General features: G+C 39.7%; 1 protein-coding gene across 3 annotated transcripts in view; it reads right to left on the reverse strand.

Moving 5' to 3' along the window:
- Nucleotides 1-18,900, reverse strand: part of LOC124058103 (EGF-like repeat and discoidin I-like domain-containing protein 3) — a 97,539-nt gene that overhangs the window by 65,988 nt on the left and 12,651 nt on the right. Inside the window, exon 2 of one of the 3 annotated variants that reach the window (XM_046386978.1) lies at nucleotides 6,923-6,949. The exons of 1 other annotated variant lie outside the window; for it this stretch is intronic. In XM_046386978.1, the coding sequence (XP_046242934.1) occupies nucleotides 6,923-6,949 (27 nt within the window). Of the gene's footprint in view, nucleotides 1-6,922; nucleotides 6,953-18,900 lie in introns of all 3 variants that reach the window. One more of the 3 variants, XM_046386977.1, reaches the window with a different exon arrangement.

Consider the following 18,900-nt stretch of genomic DNA (forward strand, 5'->3'; position numbering starts at 1 on the left):
TCATTTTAAGTGATAAGAAAAAAGTCTCAAGGGTGAGACTATCATGCCCTCTTAGTCAATTTGACAAATGAACAGCCGTGAGCACAATATCCAACAATGTCAAGTAAATGGGCGCGGCCTTGGATTATATACTACATCATCTGCTCGACTATTTAAGCCTTGCCTACAACCCAGAAAATGTATTAGCTGAAAATGGAATCACTAAAGGAAATAAATAAATAAACACCACTAGCAATCTTAACACTGTTCTCTCGTTGAAATTAGTAAGCCTCTGGTTATGAATTACAAAGGAGTTAATCCTATCGAAGTCCTGCCATTTTCAAAGCCAGGACCTGTATCAGTAGTAATGAGAGCGGTGGCTAATCAGTCGAACAGAGAAACATATAATAGCTTTTACAGAGGCCCTGCTCTCTGAGGGAGAGGGGCGTGACAGGTTTCAGGGCTGTTTTGACATGACGATCTATAGTCACACCAAGGCGTACTGACAGCCTCCCTAATGGAGAGCGTATAAAGCAGGAAAAAAAGCAGGAAAGGGAAGGAGGCAGAAAGTGAGAGTCAGTGTGAGTGTGCGAGAGAGATACAGAGAGACCGTGTTCTGGTTGACATTTTTTAGATATAAAAGGCTCCAAAACATTACAAACCACTATATTTCTGATATTTCTAAGACTGATTTACTGATACTGTCACTTAAGGAGCTGCTTGAGAATTCTGAACCAAGAATATTTCAAGGTGATGGGACAGCATACGTTTACACACTATGTACTAAAGAAGAAAAAAAACCCTGATGGATTGCAAGAATGCAGGCTCGGCTCCTTGCTCCCAGTGAAAGGAAATCTTACTGCTTCAGCATACCAAGACATTTTGGACAATGCTATGCTTCCAAACCAGTGGCAACAGCAAAGGGGAAGGCCTTCCTCCACCTTAGCACGACAGTGCCCCATTATACAAAGCAAGGTCCACAAAGACATAGCCGGATGAGTCTGGTGCAGAGGAACCCAACTAGTCCACATGGAGCCCCAACCTCAACCCCATCAAACACCGTCGGGACAAACCAGAACAGAGCCAGGCCCCAGCGTCCAACACCAGGAGTCAACAAATGCTCCACTGCTTAAATGGGCAAACCCCCCCCCCCCCGAGAAACACTCCAAAATTCCACGGAAAGCGTCCCCAGAACAGTGAAGGCTACTTTTGTCTATATAGTGTAAATAAATTCATTCTCTGTAACGACTGACCTTTTTCAGAAAAACACAAATGCATAAAGGCATAGTAGAAGCAGAAGTGAAACTGAAAATCAAGACGCATCTGAAAAACAAACACAAAACAAGCAACACTTCCAGAAAAGGCGAGGAGGTGGACATTATGTGTCTTCTGAGGAGATGCTCTCTTTGTAAGTTGTGTGATGCGTGTCTGGAGGAAACGTTGGCAGCTTTCTTGTGTGAATGTCAGCTGCTGCTCTGCTGTACAAGCCAACGCTCGCTCAGTGATTGATGGGAGCCTGTGTTGTGTCCAGCACGAACGCTGTGATTTCTTTTCTGGCTGCAAAGAGAGTCCAATCAATCAGCTGTGAAAACCTGACCAATGGTTAAGCACAGGAAAGCATCCTTTGTTTCCTCACAGATCAATCACGGACGCCTGACATTTTCGGGGTTAAGACTACGTATGTGCTCTCACATCTTAGCTGACAGCTGTCACAAACATTAGCTGGTTCCAAATGTGCAAGTGAATACTAATTTAACTGCACTGCACTTTAAAACTCAACCACTTAAAAACGATATGTTTTACAATGCTCCATTGAAGCAGAGAGGCTTTAGGTATTAAGACTCACTTGATTTCATAAGAGGGATATAATTAAGTACTGAGCCTCTTGTTCACTCTGTTTTTTTCTATTACAAAGATTCAAGAGTCAACATTCCTCCATAAAAAAACGTGTACAATGCACTGTTTTACAGTCATTTCACTGACTATTCCATGCAGGCAAAAAGAAAGAGATCTTGTTAGAGATTTTCAAGTGTTCACCACATAAGTTGGGGTCATATAGAGGTCTGACGGAGAATTAATGATGCCTCCTTGATGAAGACTTCTGTTGATCCCAGTTAAGGGGATTGTGTCGAGGGGCAAACTCACCACTGGAAGAGTCTTTAATCTAACACTCTTACTAACCACAAAGAAGAATTCGCACATGACACCCACTTTACTTAAAAAAACAAAACAAACACACAACAACTTCATTTCAAGGAGATTCAGTCGACAATTAAAAGTCACAACTGAAGACTGTCAGTGTGACTGTTAGCTGAATTTTACGTTCGATTTCTCGTTGACAGGACAAGATAGTCCATCACCTGTCCTGTAAACTTTTTATAAAATATTCTTTTCTAAAAACAAAAAAAAAAAGACATTTTACCTGCGTTGAGAGGGTGAAATTTACATTAAAGGTCTGCAGCTCTGAATGTGCAGCCAGCCGTATAACAGAGAAATCTGACATGGCCTAATTGTGTCAAATCTATTTTAACCCTGCCTACGATGGCTTCACTGGTTCACAGGCTCATGGTCACTGCACCCATCCTTCACCTCGACTGATGAAAGTTGGCACTGTACCACCAATACTACATCAGTGCTCTCAGCATGCGCCGCCGTACGTTGGTGCTTTTAGTGAATCTCTGGCCTCCTATTCTCCTGTGCCCTTGCCACTCTACCGTTTCAGCCCATCAGCATTTGACAATGTTAGACAAATGCACTTAGAATAGAAAGTAGAAGGAATCACGCCGAAACAAAATGGTTTGGAATATGTCAAACAGATATCCAAATGGGGAGGTCACACTGAAGATCAGCATCATTCTTGGAAGATCCAGAGAAAGCCAGAAATGGAGGCTGTCTTGTCAGAGACTAAATGCCATGAAAATGTCACAGTGTTGTCCCTGTCTCCCAAAGGTCTTCTCTACAAAGGCATTTTCCTCATTCTAATGTTTGTGAGCAATGCCAAATTGTACATGGTAAAAGAAATTAGCTCTAGCTTAATAAGATTTAAGATAATCAGAGAGAGGCTGGCACCATCCTGTCCAATAAAAGACCCCTTTTCTGTGTTCTTGCAAAGAGACAGTTAGTTACCTACTTAACCTTAAGGCTCAGTTATGCTTCTTGAGGTCTCAATGGTATTTTGAGCATGACCATGCTGCAACCACAGGGCTTGTGCGTTTATAGTATTTGCTGAGGCACCTGCGGCGTTCTGGTGAATTTAATTTCGGGTAACAACATCACGACCTTTTGCAGCAAAATGACACTGCACATATGTCAGCCGTGCTGCCCCTGCACTGGGCTTTGCAAAATTTTAATTTGCGGATGGTGTGTGGAAGCCAGAGCCTTGTCCTCATGAAGCCTCCACGAAGAACTGTGCCATGCATACCACAGAGGTTTCTGTGAGCATAAAATTAACCCATGAATCACTTTTCACACAAAGAAAAACAAACAAAACAGTGAAAATCAGATACTTTCAGTAAATGATGTGCTTAAACTAGATATTAAAAGTTGTAATAGCTAATAGCTAGTTATGCATATGTCATATTATGTCATATGAAATAGCCCATATAATATGTGGTATATGTATAACATATGGTGTTTTGGAATGTATAAACACATATCAGTCAGCAGCACTCATGTCTCAAATAAATAATAATTATTGACAGAAAAAACTATTATAGCACTCTTTCTCTTTCCCTCTGTCTATAATTATGGTAATTATAGTCTGTACTGAGATACTCGAAAAAGAAAAATTAATTTTGTACTTAAGATGCTGTCTTATTTTCATACTGGTACTCAAGATAAGAATTGGGCAAAATCTATTGTGTTAAACATTGTCCAAAAAAAATATTGTTTACTTTAAAAGTTGTTTGAAATCATCAATCACATCCTTCGATAACATTGTAACTAGGGCTGTTAACAGGTATCAGGTGCTTGTTTTGTTCGTTTTCTTATAAAGGCATAACATTTAAATGCAAATTATGTTAGTGTGTACTTTAAATGTGTATTGTAGTGGCTAGCTGTAAACTTAATGCCCACGATGGCACCACTTTGTATTGTGTAGTGAAATAACAGAGTCTGACCTTCACTTCCTGTCTCAGATGAAATATTTCTGGCTCATGTGAATCCATAACCACCGTGCACATAAATCTCCCTAAAGCCAAACGCAGGATTCACCTATCACAGCAGTCGAAAAACTATTTGTACGTCCAACAACACCTGCTCCCCAATTCAGAGCTCCTGCTCATTTTGTAAGTGCGCTGAAGTGTAAAGTAGATTGTCCTACATAAACTTAGCTTAATAAATGGCTACTGTATATTAATAGAATAATAATTTGTTCAATAGCTGACTAGCTCCGGAGCCAATTAGTGAGTGCAGCAACGTTTAAATGACTAGTTGACTAACCACGCACAGCATGTACTGAGCAGGGCTGTAATTTTCTAAAAAGAAAAACCAGGTTTTGTGTGTGTGTGTGTGTGTGTGTGTGTGCACACGCGTGTGTGTGTTTGACTGATCAGACTCAATAGGAAGAAGATGCTCTTTTAACACGTTAACATTCAAAATCACTTTTAAGAAATAATTGAGGCTGCCAAAGTGGTAGTATTGTAACTAATTAAAATGCGACGTGAAAATTACAGTCTCCACAGAACACCGTAAAGCACCCTTAGAATAACAACAAAAAAAGAAGATGAGCCATTTTGGCCCACTGCATTCGCTACTCCATTATTGTTATTCAGTGTAACATTCCCTTCAGTCATTTCTATTTCTGAGGGGGATTTTTTTTTTTTTTTTTTGCAGCAATAAGGTGACAGAATAATAAGACACGGGCCTTTTTGTATTCTTATTGTGTTCAGGAATTTTCCATTTCTTACAATATGAACAGACTTTCATACGTAATGAAAGAATCCCACCTTATGTAGATAAAATGTAACCAATTTGCTCATTTTATTATTCCACTGGAGCAAAGAGGGCAGAACGAAACCGAATATTCTGTCACGTTCAGCACACTAAGCACATTTCCTTTCTCAGTGTCAAACGTCCCGTTTTAATAGCAGCTTCTGATGCCATGTAGATGGAGGGCTAGCGTACAATCCAATTAAATCAGCACGGACATAAGACACAGAGATACATATTTTATGTGCACAGACAAAAGGCTGTGAATGCGTAGATGAAAGCTATGAAGACTGTGAAGTAGCAGCTGATATGTTGAATTCTTCAAACCTGTCATGAGCAATTTGGTCTTCCCTGTCACCCTGTCCTATTTTCTCTCTGCATCCAATTCCAGGTCAGTGGTCACCTAATTCGGGTCATTTTCAGATCTGATAATTATTCCTTGTGCTGTTTGCCACATTCTCTGATATGTGTACAGTACACAGACAAACAGCTCGGACAGCACGATTTATTTTTGCAAGCAGCAAAGTGGAGTAGCTTTCCAATGAATTATCATAAATCTTAAATAAAGTGCCATTCTTTCATGATATGTTCACAGCTGGTGTTCATAGTGTTCTCAAAATATGATAAAAGCAGGTTGACAGCTGTATTGTCTATGTGCAACAGTCTCTGACATTCATCTTGCAAATATTCAGCCTATTGTGTGACATTTAAGCCAGCAGATAATTAAATTTGAACCATGCATTCTGACTTCAGCAAGAAACTTTAAATGTTGAGATTTGAATTATTTAAATCAGTATTAATGGTGTGAAAATAAACTTCTCAGTATTCACTTTTGGCTTCTTAGAGCAGATGTATAGTCAATGAATATATTAATTTGTGTGGCTGCACTGTGTTTGTGTTTCTATCTTTTGCCTAACTGATTAGGGTCTGAGATGACACTATGGGTTTAGCACTGCAACAACAAACCGCTTTGATTTCTGGGGTATTATGTCTTATCTAAATAAATCAGTCTTGTTTTAACCCATTTGATCTCAAATAAACAAGCAGCAATTAATATTAATGAAAAAACCGCAGACAAAGACAATTAGACGGTGAGGATGCACTTAGAAGTACGAAGTTTGTATTCAGTTGTAGCACTTTCCCCCGGATGTGAAGTGACATTTTAATTATATCACTGATGAAGATAAATCAGGTTCTTGTTTACTGTTGTCCTCTGCGGTCTTGCTTTAGTAATGAAACCCTCGTTACATTAGTTCTTTCAATAATGAGAAACAGTACTTCTGAATACCAAATGTGGTCTCTAAGGAAGATGATTTCAAAAGGAAGTTTCAATATGATAATTTACAGGTCTTCCTCCTACATGCAAACACTAAGAGGAGGCCAAGAAACACTGAGTGAGCTGCTTGGAAAGTGGATACACTGCACCTTCAGACTGATGCTAATGGCATGCATTTAGGGGTGCAATGCACTGTGCTTGACATAAAAGACGGTAATGTTTTGAGATATTGATATTAATAATGCTACTCTGACGCTAATGGATTATAAAGCCAGAGCTCTCACACACACATTAGGAGTCATTTTTAAAAAAAACAGCCTGAGAAATGACACTCGGTACTCAGGTATTCAGAAAATTTCCCTCACGATGAAAAGCAATTGAGCTCGCGCAATCACTGCACTGAACTGGACTATGAAGCTCTGAAAACAATCTTAAACCTCTGTACCACACAAAAACAGGATATTTTTCCTGGGTCAGAATAATAGAGGAGGTTTAAACAGGACTGCCTTATGAACTGATCTGTCAAATCATATAATCACGAGTGCTGCTGACTAAGCACGATCAGTGAGTCAATACAGGGATTAGAGTGTGTGGTGATGAAGGAAGGAAGGAGCTTGGCCAAGAATTACAAACTGAAAGAGCTCTCTTCCCTCCTTGTGTCGGTCTCACACACCCACAAACACACACACGGACATACGCAAATGAAAGGAAATCACGTTACCAAGCAAAATTTCCCACCTGCTGAAGTTGGTTCCTCACCATCTGCTGCTGTTGAAACACACAGGAGAAAAAGAGACAAGGGGAGGAGAGAAAAATTATATTAGCGTTTTCACAACTATGTCACAGTGTTTGGTGCTGCAGCTGCACATAACGCTGCTGATTCAAGTATAGCTTTAATTGCACTGTGCATGACCACATGTGCAGTAAAATCTGACATGTAATTCAAGAGAGCAGACGGCATGCAAAGCGAGCCACACCTGCTACCTGTAGAGCACCACATCCTGCCAGCACAAATACTCCACACTGCTGCCATGAAGCGTAACCTGGCACTGTGTTGCAGCCCATCCCCCCATCTGTACAGTCTTCCTATCCTACGTCCTGGTCGGTGGCCTTTGACTAATATGTGCTCATCATTCTGGACCAGCGTAGGATTAGCCCCTGTGGCAAACATGCCTGTTCGCTGCATCCCTGTTCCACAAGCCCCAGTCCAGCTCCGTGGCTGAGATTTGGTCTGTCTACTATCATTACCACAGCCCCCCATCTCCATCATCACTCATAAAATTGCCCTGAAAATGTGCCCAAAAGCTGAATACGGCTACAGAGGCAAAAGACCAAGGGCATCAGATGCATGGGATGAAAAATAAAATTACTATTACAGCTGGGGACGATCATAAATGTGTTACATGATGAGAAAATTCCCTCGGAATGGTTCAGTGGATGGATGGACAGACAAACACTGGGACTGGGAGCTCATGACCATATTTAATATGCATGTCGGCTATTTCTCAGTAACTAATGATAATGCCTACCATTGAGCTAGCTTAATTAAAGTATGATTCAATGTCATGTACATGTTTTCATCCACAGTGTTGAATACTAATTATGCATTAGCATATGGACGGGGTTAAGGCCGCATAGATCATGAGGCTGACAGGGAGACAGTTATGAATGCCAGCATTTCATGGGGCTGCAAATACATCAAAAATCATTTTGGAAAACTAATAAAGTCTTACTTCCAATCATAACAGAGAAAAATGCACAGAGTTAATTTTTTTTCTCCTCTTCACAAACCAAACATCAGCGCTCTGTCAGTCTGCGTTCCCTGTGGTGTTTTTGGATGTGAAAATGAAATCACTTTGCAGAGTGCTCTCAGAGGGTTTTAAAAACTTTTACACTGCCAATTTGATTTAATGCGGTACTTTATTTCTGGTGAAGGTACAGCAAGATAAGCTGAGCTGACTGTTTTGACAGACTTAGGACATCCCCGGAACAAATGATTTCAGCTCAGACAGTAACCATAAATCGCTTCACAGCTGCTGCAAACTAAAGGCGGAGAACAATTAGACACCACTGTGATAAAAAAGACAAAATCAAAGAGTTAACTGAAGTCTTTAACACTGCTTTAAATGTGAGAGAAGAAGTCACAAGGAGCCAAAGCCAAGCACTTTCACGACACCTCATCTGTCTGGCAGCAGAAGCTCCGTTTGTGTTTTCCCATGCACATGAGCCTGTCTAACCCAAGAACCAAACACATTCCACGCTTTACTGACTGTAGAGCCGTTCTTCTTCTTCTTCTCTCTACCATCGGGGGTCACGATACACACAAACACGCAAGCACACAGACACAAATAGCTTATACTGCACAATTACACACCCACAAAGGGAAAAAAAAACAAATAATAAAATAATCAAAAAAAAAAAAAGCATACGCCTCCGAGTGCAGACAACTATTCACACCCACACATAAATACACATGCCGAGGAGATGAAGATACATAAAAGAAGGATTTTTTTGTTCATCGAAGTGCTGGAGTGGTGAATCATAAGACTACATAAAATACTGAGTGTTAGTTGACGGTATTCCATATAAATGAGACAAAACACCCCATGTGAGATGCATCACATGGGGTGTTTTGCTTTAAATGAGCATCACTAGTTATTTGTCACTCTGATGAGAAAATGTACTTCGGATTTAATTGATTAGAAGATGAGAGGAGTGTTTTCCTCTACAGAAACAGTCAAACAGCATACTTAATACTAGCATACTAAATGTTCACTTGGTCACCTTACTGGGTAAATGCGTATCATGTGATGTGTCATAGGCCAATCAGGGAAGTGAGCGTGCCTCACCTAGAAGGACCCCCGTTTACACTCTGCTGGCAAGCAATGTCACATTGTTAATTAAAGCAAAACCTCTTAAAGAGGAAGTAGGGATGAGAGATTGGGTCAACATGGTGTTTGACTCCCTAACATATGTAAGCAAGCTTTTTAACACAGTCAGTATTGGTTTGTCTGAATCGTGAGAGTGTTTTCTCTCTAACCTTAACCAAGTAGTTTCATTCTACTAATTTTATCCAGACCTTGGACATCAAGCAAAACAAATACTATTTATAGTTTTTGGAACAAAAAAACTATTTTATTATTAAGCATGATTATTTGATGAATAATACTTAGAATGCCCTGTGTTATTTATTTTCTATTTTATCATTTTATTAGTCTTGTAAGTATTACTATGCAGGCCTTCAGGGAGGACGCAAAGAGGATAATATGGAGTGAATCAACAAATGGCTTCGCAAACTGGTTTAGAGCAGTTGTTTCTCTGTCTTGCCCTGCTGTTGAAGCCACTGTTTCAAATCTTCTGGGACTGGAAATGCTATATGGTATTACAAAGCCACAGAGAACATACTGCTGTAATGGTAGGAAAGAGGTACTATGTTAAGACTTAACACGCAGTCATAAAATCCCGCAAGTCTTGCTCATCTTTTAATTTTCCTCCTCATCAAAGTTGTCAGATTTTTCTCAGCAACGGAGCAAGAAATACTCGTACAGTGAATCTTGAAACAATGAGGAGCTTCTACAGGTGGCAGGTAGCAGGTGTCCTTGCTACATGCTGTCCCTCAGAAAGTACTGGGATATAAACATGGATATTAAGCCATCAGTTTAACATCTATTGTGTCTTTCAAAGTGGTGAAAACCAAACCAAATTAGAGCTGTAAATATACACACCAACAAACAGCTCAGGTTAATATTCTCCATTATTTAGCAACAAAACTATTCTGCTCAGCAACAATTTAACCAAAGTGTGCCGATTCATGTAATGCATGTGTTTGAAAATCTTTGTGTCAGGTAGCCCTTGCACTCACTACAGATACCCGAGCGTACTTTGCATGGCTGGGTGAGATACACAGTGTTGTAGTGCATGTAAGCGTATGTGATGGCTTAGAACGAGAAAGTGTTCTCTATTTCTTATTTTCGAAGTACACTGCTGTGTGGGGACATTTCTAGGCATCAGCCTTTGTGCAGCACAACAGCACGAGGTCAGGGCCACGTTCACTATCTCCATGTCTCTGTCTGTCATGAAAAGATGCAGGCACATCTGTGTGAGACACAATTAGGCAGATACTGAGCAGAGACACACATGGAAAGGATGAAACCTCCACTTTCACTTTTCACACATTTTGCACAAAATCTGCAGGGTTGTGTGGAGGTGTGGGCGTGTTTGTGCTTTGGAAAGTAACAATCAGAAAATAACTTTTTATTTCTCTACTTTACTGCTTTATTTACACTAGCAAATGCTCTCATGCCATCTCTTGTTCTCTCTCTGGATGTTTGAGCCTCAGGAGCAGCACCAAACTATTCCACATGTTATGCATTTGACGCCAGTGTAAAAAAATGTAGTTCTGGTGATTATAGTCTGAATATTATTCGGATAAACAGACAGCAACTGTATATAGAAAGACAAATGAGGACATTACCTGACGCAATGTTCCATTTGTTACGATAAATACTTGCACACATGCACACATACATGCATCCTGAGATGCACTAATACATCTGTAAAACATGGAACGTTCTGGAGATGACTTATTTAAATCATCCCTCCTCTTACTCCTCCTCATCCTCCCCAGGAGAAGGTCCTCTCTGTTGCACGAAGAGCCTCCATCCTGGGACATATTGGTTTAATCTGACTGACAGCCGGGAGGCAGTAATAACCATCCATAATCTAAATGGGAACCAGCCAGCCTATCCAGCATGGGGCCGATATGACCTCAAGGTGTTCAATGGAGATAGAGAGGCCAGTGCACAGGTTGAACAAATACAAAACCCATAAAGAACACACACACAGACACACAGAGAGGAGGATACACATGCATACATCAAAACACACAGATTAAGAGGTTCACATGTACACACAGACAGTATATGTGTGTATGTAACATGGCTGCAACCAACAGAATCTCAACAGAAATCGAATTCATATTTATATCAGTACACACAGAAACGTATTATTATTTGGTTTAGACAAGGCACACAGTTGGTGTGTTGATATGCAAGAGCAACAACCTGCATCACATGCACACACTCACATCCAATCATACAGTATAAATTACATAAAATCAATACCGCAGTATGGATCAATAGTACAATTAAAAACAAACATTACTGACACTTTGGGCTTCAATGTGAAAAAATCTGATCTATTTAAACCTGCATAGACTGATTTTATCACAGTAGACATGAATTCATGAATCCAAACACACATCCAGCTCATCCAGTTCATTTGTTTCTGCAGAGTGATTTAGCAGTGCTTGCTGCTGAGGATGAGGCCACACTACAGGCTACATTATCTGCTGGTCATGGTTCAGGTATGGCATGAAGTCAGTGAAAATTTGTGAAGTGACTATAGCTGCAAAAAGCACTGCTGACAAGAGCTAAAATTAAGAATAAATGGTTGAGTATCAGAATTGAAGTTAAAAGTGCATCATCACCCTGTCCCTTTAATAGGACTTCTTCTTCAGTGGTGCTGCGTCTGTGACATCAGGTGACAAAAGTTCCTTTTTCTATAAAGTAACCACCTTACTATGATGTTGAGCTAAAGAGTGCAGGGTGAGCGGTGAAATCTGGAAAAAATGGTGAAAAAAGCAGTGAAAAAATGGAATACGCTTTTGTATTCCATTTTTATGACAAAGTGAACGGCAAGACTCTTTGGTAATGCATCGGCAATGATTAGCAGATTTACTGGGTACATGGCTAATGTGATATATTTGCATGAGGTGGCAAGAGAAAGGCAGGAATCTGTGAAATGCATGTGGATCACCTTCTATAAATCATGTAATCACAGAATCACTAGCTGACAGCTACCCTGAAATAGAACTGGAGATAGTGAGAAAAATTAAATCACTAGAGAAACCTGCAGTGCTGTCAGCCTATTTGTTAATTACTTGATCTGAAAAAAAAAAGATGAACTTTTCTTTGTAGTATGTGGGACATGGTTCACAAGCTGACAGAACAAAAGCATAAAATAGAATAACTTTCCTTTTTTGTCTTAAATAAGAGACATTCTGTGAAAGATTTTCACAAATAAACATTTCATCTTGTCTGCGGTCACTTTTGTTTCTCTTTAATGTGGTTACTTTCCCTTGTTTAAGTTTAAAGAAGGGGAAGCTAAGTCCCACTTCAGTTCTTGACAGCTGTGAGTGATTTTGAAGCCTGTAAATACAGACAACAAGCTAGTTTTCTCACAGCATCACTTAGTGGGACAACAAAAGGCTTGATAGGATGCTTGGCACCAGTCTAAAAGACTAAAATGAGCTGTAGGCCGACTGATGACATGCTGTAGATACTGAGAATATTAAGAACAGCAGGTGCTAGTTTAGGTTTAATAAAATGTGTGAAGTTGAAATTAACTCTGTGTTTGATTTGACAATTTTCATTAAAGAGAAAAATATGCACAATTTTAAGAATAATTGCTCATTAGATATAACGCGATGAGATAAATTCATTTAGACTGTTTCAAGTGGGACAATGCATGAAATATTTTCTCTGCTTTTCCAGTGTTAGCATTAACCCCATCACCCTGCAATGCTTTCATAATGAAGATAAAAGTATTGTTTTGATGTACTTATATTTGTGAGAGGTCCCCACAATCATTGCAGTATTGCAGTATTGTAATAATGATAGAAATCTGCTGCACATTCGTGGGAGACCCAACTGTTTCATGATGTGTGATGGCTTTGACCTGCTGGATGTTTTGTACATTTTAAGTTAATCACAACACCTGGCTTTTTGATGACTGGTGCAACATACTGTATGAGTGGCTGTCAGTCGCATTTACATACACTATGTGGACAAAAGCATTGGGCCAAAGTGAAAATTAGGCTTCTTGTACATTTCATATGTGCACATTGTATATTGCATATTTTATTTCATATCATTTGACATATTATCATTTGCATAATTAGTCAAAGGCAAAAGAACATATACAAAAGCATTCTAGCTTGTAAAATGCAACCTGCATGTTAATCGTATGACACTGGCTGTATCCGTGTGTGTGAAGCAACGCATCGGAGATGGCTCTGCTGTAAAATGTGAATAAAGATCATTCATTCATTCATTCATTAAGCCCATTACAGTCTGTGGAGCATATATGGCACCTATGTTTTCCAGCATTTTTCCAAAGCAGCAGGTCAAATGAGGATGTCTCCTGTCTGCAGAATCAGTGCAGTCCTTAATGTGTTTTCTCATCAAAAACTATAAACTATTTGATCAAACTATTTATGGCCCAACAAAGTAGCTGACTGGACTTAAATGACTAGTCTGCATTTATGGAAAGCTCTGCATGATGAAGCTTATCTCTCTTTCATTCATGGCCAGTGCGCTCAAGACAAAGTCAGAAACAATGCGGGTAATGGATCATATTCCCATTTAGCACCGTAGCATCAAGACTGACAGTCAGCTGTCACTGCAAACGCTGGCAGTCCAGTCACTGCTCGCCGGGGCTGACAAATCCTGTTTGTGTCACTCAAGTCTCTCCACTTATGAATCTCAAGCACAAAAACTTTTGTTAGACTTTTCATGTTTCTTTCCATCTTCTGGCAGTGAGTAGGAGCCGCTGAAATCATGATGCAGTAGTTTGAAGAAAGACAGAATCCTTAAAAATATCACATAAACCAGTTTAATTTGCCACAGGGCTGCATTTAATTACTGAATGACTCAAGTCGCAGTTTAAAATGTTCCATGTGTTTTCAGCCATAAATGAGCAGTATTAATTATCACAACCAAACTGTCAGGCAGCTGCAGAATAAGAATGACATAAATTGCACTTGAAACAGTAATTCTAGGTAAGAGTTATCATTAATTTAAGTGACACTATTCTGCAAATCAGCATTTACACTCACTAAGTTTTGATGTGGTGGAGAAAGTGAGAAAGCAGTTGAGAAGAGCCTAACTGGCACTAAAACATTTCAGAATTTATACCATTTCATTTTTGCTCTTTGTGACAGAAAATGAATGAAAAAAATGTTGCAAATGAGGATTTATGTAGTTTCACTGTGGCACATATGGCAATCTGTTCACATATACTGCATTAGCACTAAAGATATCACCTTTTCTCGTGCCCCTACCCCTACCCACACACACACACACAAACACACACTCACTCTCCAATCCCCAGCAGATGCTCACAGCACATCTGTCTCCCACATAACATCACCCTTAAAAGTGTTTGTTCCATCATAGCAGGGCTTATTAACATTAAATCATTTTGCTATGGAGTGGGTGGCTAATTGTAAAATGACTCACAGACACAATACCAACAATAATTAGGGATGCACTGTTGATGTTCTTCCAACTAATGACAAGGAAGTGCAGCAGCATACCCCTTTATATCAAGCCGAGCGGTAAACACCATTTCTCTGTAAGTAAATAACCCATCCATCCTCATTTCACTTTTTTATCAGCAGAGCACGAGTGCAGGGTAAAGTCCTCCATTAACGAGAGGCTCTCTGACATGCGGTTTACAAAGGAGACACACAAATACACTCTGGATACTTTATGAGGATGCTTTACATCCCATTTTAACCACTTTTAAATTAGCAACATCAAAGTAGGCCTGCACGACACAATTTTTTTCAGATACGGACTACAGCTGATTTTCAATGTATTTTTTCGCTTTAAAACTGTATATCCTGATATATGGTCACAATCTTTGTGTGAAATTTGTCGTAGATAGTATATTCTTGGGTTATGACCAAAATGTTTCTCATGAGATCACACTGAGTTTTCATCACCAAATTCTAATAAATTCACCCATAAGTCCAAGTGAACATTTGAGCCCAAATGCCCCCCAACTCCCTCTTGCATTTATGCGAATGCAATGAACATACAGACAGACAACCTATGACACAATGCCTCCAGCCTTGGCAGTCGGCATTGCAGAGGGGTTAACAACCATTATGTCAGACTATATATAGGGAAGTGTTTTTGTGATGTGGTCAGTAGAGAGTGCAGACATGTCCATGGCCTAATTCAGACTGTGCTTTTGATATGCAACCCATGTTTTATAAAGTCTGCTCTTCAGTATCAGAATGCAAAACAAAGTGTCAGTAAGTATTATGTTTTCTATAGTGCTATAGTCAGTATTGATTATCCATACCCTATAGGATATTTGTTCAAGAATGCAGATGAATACAGAAGTAGACAAAATTGATTTTTCTTTCTTACAATTGTCAATAAAATGCAGCCCTTCATGCTGATAATTGAAGATGTGTACAAATTCTGAGCTTCTGATTGACCCTTCAGGCAACAGATACAAAACACAAACATGTTGCCTGTCATCCAGTCTGATAAGAAAACCATTCATTGACACATTAAGCATTGCTATTCTTCCAGAAATAATTTCAAAGTAAATAAAGGTTGCTGAACTTTTTAATGAGCAACAGCCAGATGTCTTGGCACAGAGGCTGATATGCATGGCGGTGCAGCAAGTGTTCCTTTTTAGCAGGGATGTTGTTTCAGAAACATGTTTTGCTTCCTGTTTGTCCTACTGTGCAGAAAATAATCATATAACCAAAACATCCATCATAAATGACATCTAAATGTCATAAAGAACTCAGACAGATGGGGTGGTGGGGGGTTAGAATGTGTAAAGTTAATGATGACCCCAGGAGAGTTAGATGGGGACAAAAAAATGAACTGTTTTTTTGTGTATTTGGGAAAAAGAAACTCATGAAAACATTAGTTCAGCTGCTACTGAAAAAAAAAAAGTTTTGAAAATTGTTATACAAATGTATAACACCTGCAAAATGAACATGTGGTCAAATCAAAATGATGGCTTCAGAGACTGTCTCCCATACCAGGGCCAATGTACAGTACATTAATTTGATCAGAGTATCCAAATGAATAATGCAAATAAGGATTATAACCCCAACAGTGCCAAGAAGATGAAAAATTGAGCAGGGAGGTAGGGAGGTGGAGAAGAAGAAAAGGGAAGAAGCAGAAGCGGCAGCAGACTACAGCTGTGCAAACTGCACACTATCTTAAAGGAGCAGTTCACACCAGAATCATAACTTACAACCTCACGTATGCGAGCAGGCTGTGCAAATCAGATTCCACTAAAGTGTGCACCACGGAATGGAAAGAAAGCAAAAAAGCAAATGATCTCCCTGAGTACTACAGCACAACGACCTCATTACGTTGCTCAAGCTGTTCCCAGAAATTTTATGGTAATTTTCTGCCCCGTTTGGATCACAAAACACTGTTTACTTCAATTATCTTAGATAGAACCGCAAAGGTTAACTCCTATTGTCTTTGAGAAGACAACTGTATGCGGCAGTTTTCACTGTTATGGTGAGGATTTTTTTTTCTTTTTTCTTTTTTTTTTGTAGAAGAACACTTTATCGTCTGTAAACACGCAAGACATTATACCAAACTGCTCAACCAAACTCCAGCGTTATCATTTTTGGCACAGAAAGCTGCTGTCATGGGCTTTGGATGCACTTAACGCAAACACCTACCAGAGCTGCCATCTGTTTTACAGGATTTGGTTTCAGGACTTGACACCTACAGCATGATGCACAATGAAGCGTGGTACTAGAGGTAAAAAAGATTATATAAAGTATATTTTCATTCAGTTTCTTTTATCAATACCAGCTGTAATGACAGTGCTGATAAGGCTCACATATCTTTCATGCACGAATGTTCTTTAAATTGTTAGAGGCTATAGATTTTGCAAAAGACAGAAGTGTCTAAAGGTCATCTTGAATACACTTCGCACATGCAGCCCTGAACATACATTCAGCTGAAGGGCCTCCAAAGATGGTTGATTTGTCCATGCAGAGATTTGCCTCAATACTCTACACATATTCTGCAGAAAGAAGAATAAGCAAAGAAACCACATCACTGTACGTCAGTACAACTAAAATGGGTCCTATCAGAACAGCATTCAAACAAGGACAAGAAACAGCTTGTCCTTGAGGGACAGGGCTTACCAATGTGGTGATCATAGCGGCGAGTTCATCCTGATGCCACTGCTCTACATACACATCTATACTTAGACTGTTATGTGTTCAAATCTAATTTTAAGCAACATTTTTTTAAGTTGAAAGAGAATAGCTGAAATAAAAAAGCCACCATCAATCTACACAAAATGATCTCTCCTTCCATTGTGTAACTTGCTGTTCACCAAATGACAAAGAATCCAAACTTGAAAGAGTGAACTGGATCTTTGTTTCCTTGCCAAGTGTGTATCTGAAGTGTAATTTGTTCACATCAAAGACGGGAAGAAGAGAAAACCCTGACTCATTCCACTGTATTCCACATTGTTAGTGTAGTAAGGGAGGAGGGGTGAAACTCTCACTCCTCCTAATTGGAAGTAATAGCTAGAGGGAATAAGCTAGCTTTGGCCTCGGGGAGGAGAAGGCAAGAGGAGAGAGAAGATGTTTAGAGAGGGCTGAAGATGCTAAACATCCATAGAAGAGGAGAAAGACAGTGTGGTCCTCGTAAACCGAAAACATAGGCTGCAGCACACAGCTTGGTGTTCAGAAACAGCTCTACAGAGACAGCACACAAAGGAGGAAAGAAAATGAACACACAGGAATGTAGAGAGGAATTAAAGGGAAGCAGACAGGAGAGAGACAGAAAATACTAAAAGCAGCACATCAAACACATGTAATGAATATTGATAACACAGAGCGTGCTGGCTGCTAATGCTGTGAAAGCTTTTGGGAGGACCCAGTCCACAGAGAAGACATCTGCGTCTTCGTTGCAGGAACATTTTGAAGATGAGAGAAACTGTAGGTGCTTGCTGTGAAGTCAGTCTATTGCTGAGGGCAGTCCTTTAAACTCTGCCCCCTTATTGAGTTCAGCTGATTTCTACAGCGAGTGGAACTGAGGCAGAATGGTCCAGTAGAGAGGTCCAAGCAGCAGTTTCCTCATTTCAAACAGGTTGTAATCTAAGGGCTCGGTCAGCATTTATAAGAGGGAAATTTCAGACTGAAGTCATTTCACTGAGATGGAATTGCAGAGAACAGTAATTTTGCTCATGGCTGTGAAATCAATCTGCTCGGAGCTTTTATGGAACTTTGGTGAACTCTAAAAAAGCAAAATTGAACCACTGACCGATTGCTGTCAAAAGCACTGACCTGATACCTGGGACTGGAGATCTGACAGCCCAAAATGAGAGACACTATGAAATTGTGTAGTATCATCCAATTTTATTTGCTGCTGCAACAAACGTTTTATACTGATTAAACAAAAAGACATACAAGGTCATTAGGTTTAAAAGGTGCTCGTTTTTATTTACTAATTTAATACGCTTCAACAGCACTCCAGACCTTGAGAGAATACGTTACAGAGGCACAGACGGGTCTCAAACAAAGTTAATTTCCTCCTGATGCGTGTGTCTGAAAAATCCCATTTTAGTGTCAGAATGTTCAGAAGCTATGAGGCCTGTGACAAATGGGTCCAATATTTACTTTGGGTCTATGGGGTGAAAGAATCTTTCATAAACTGTGCTCATGTTCACTTATCCCATTATAATGAATAGACTCAGAACCTGCTGCTGGACTCCTACAGGGGCAAAACCCACATGATACAGAAATGAACTCTTCAATTCTGTGATAACATAAGCTAAATAGGCCTAACAAAAGCCTGCAGCAATCATGGCCTAGAATCAGCACCCATAATGAGTATTTTGTGGTTGAGCGTTGGTCACTGGGA

The sequence above is a fragment of the Scatophagus argus genome, chromosome 4 (genome assembly GCF_020382885.2).
Source record: "Scatophagus argus isolate fScaArg1 chromosome 4, fScaArg1.pri, whole genome shotgun sequence".
In the NCBI taxonomy this organism is placed as follows: domain Eukaryota; kingdom Metazoa; phylum Chordata; class Actinopteri; family Scatophagidae; genus Scatophagus; species Scatophagus argus.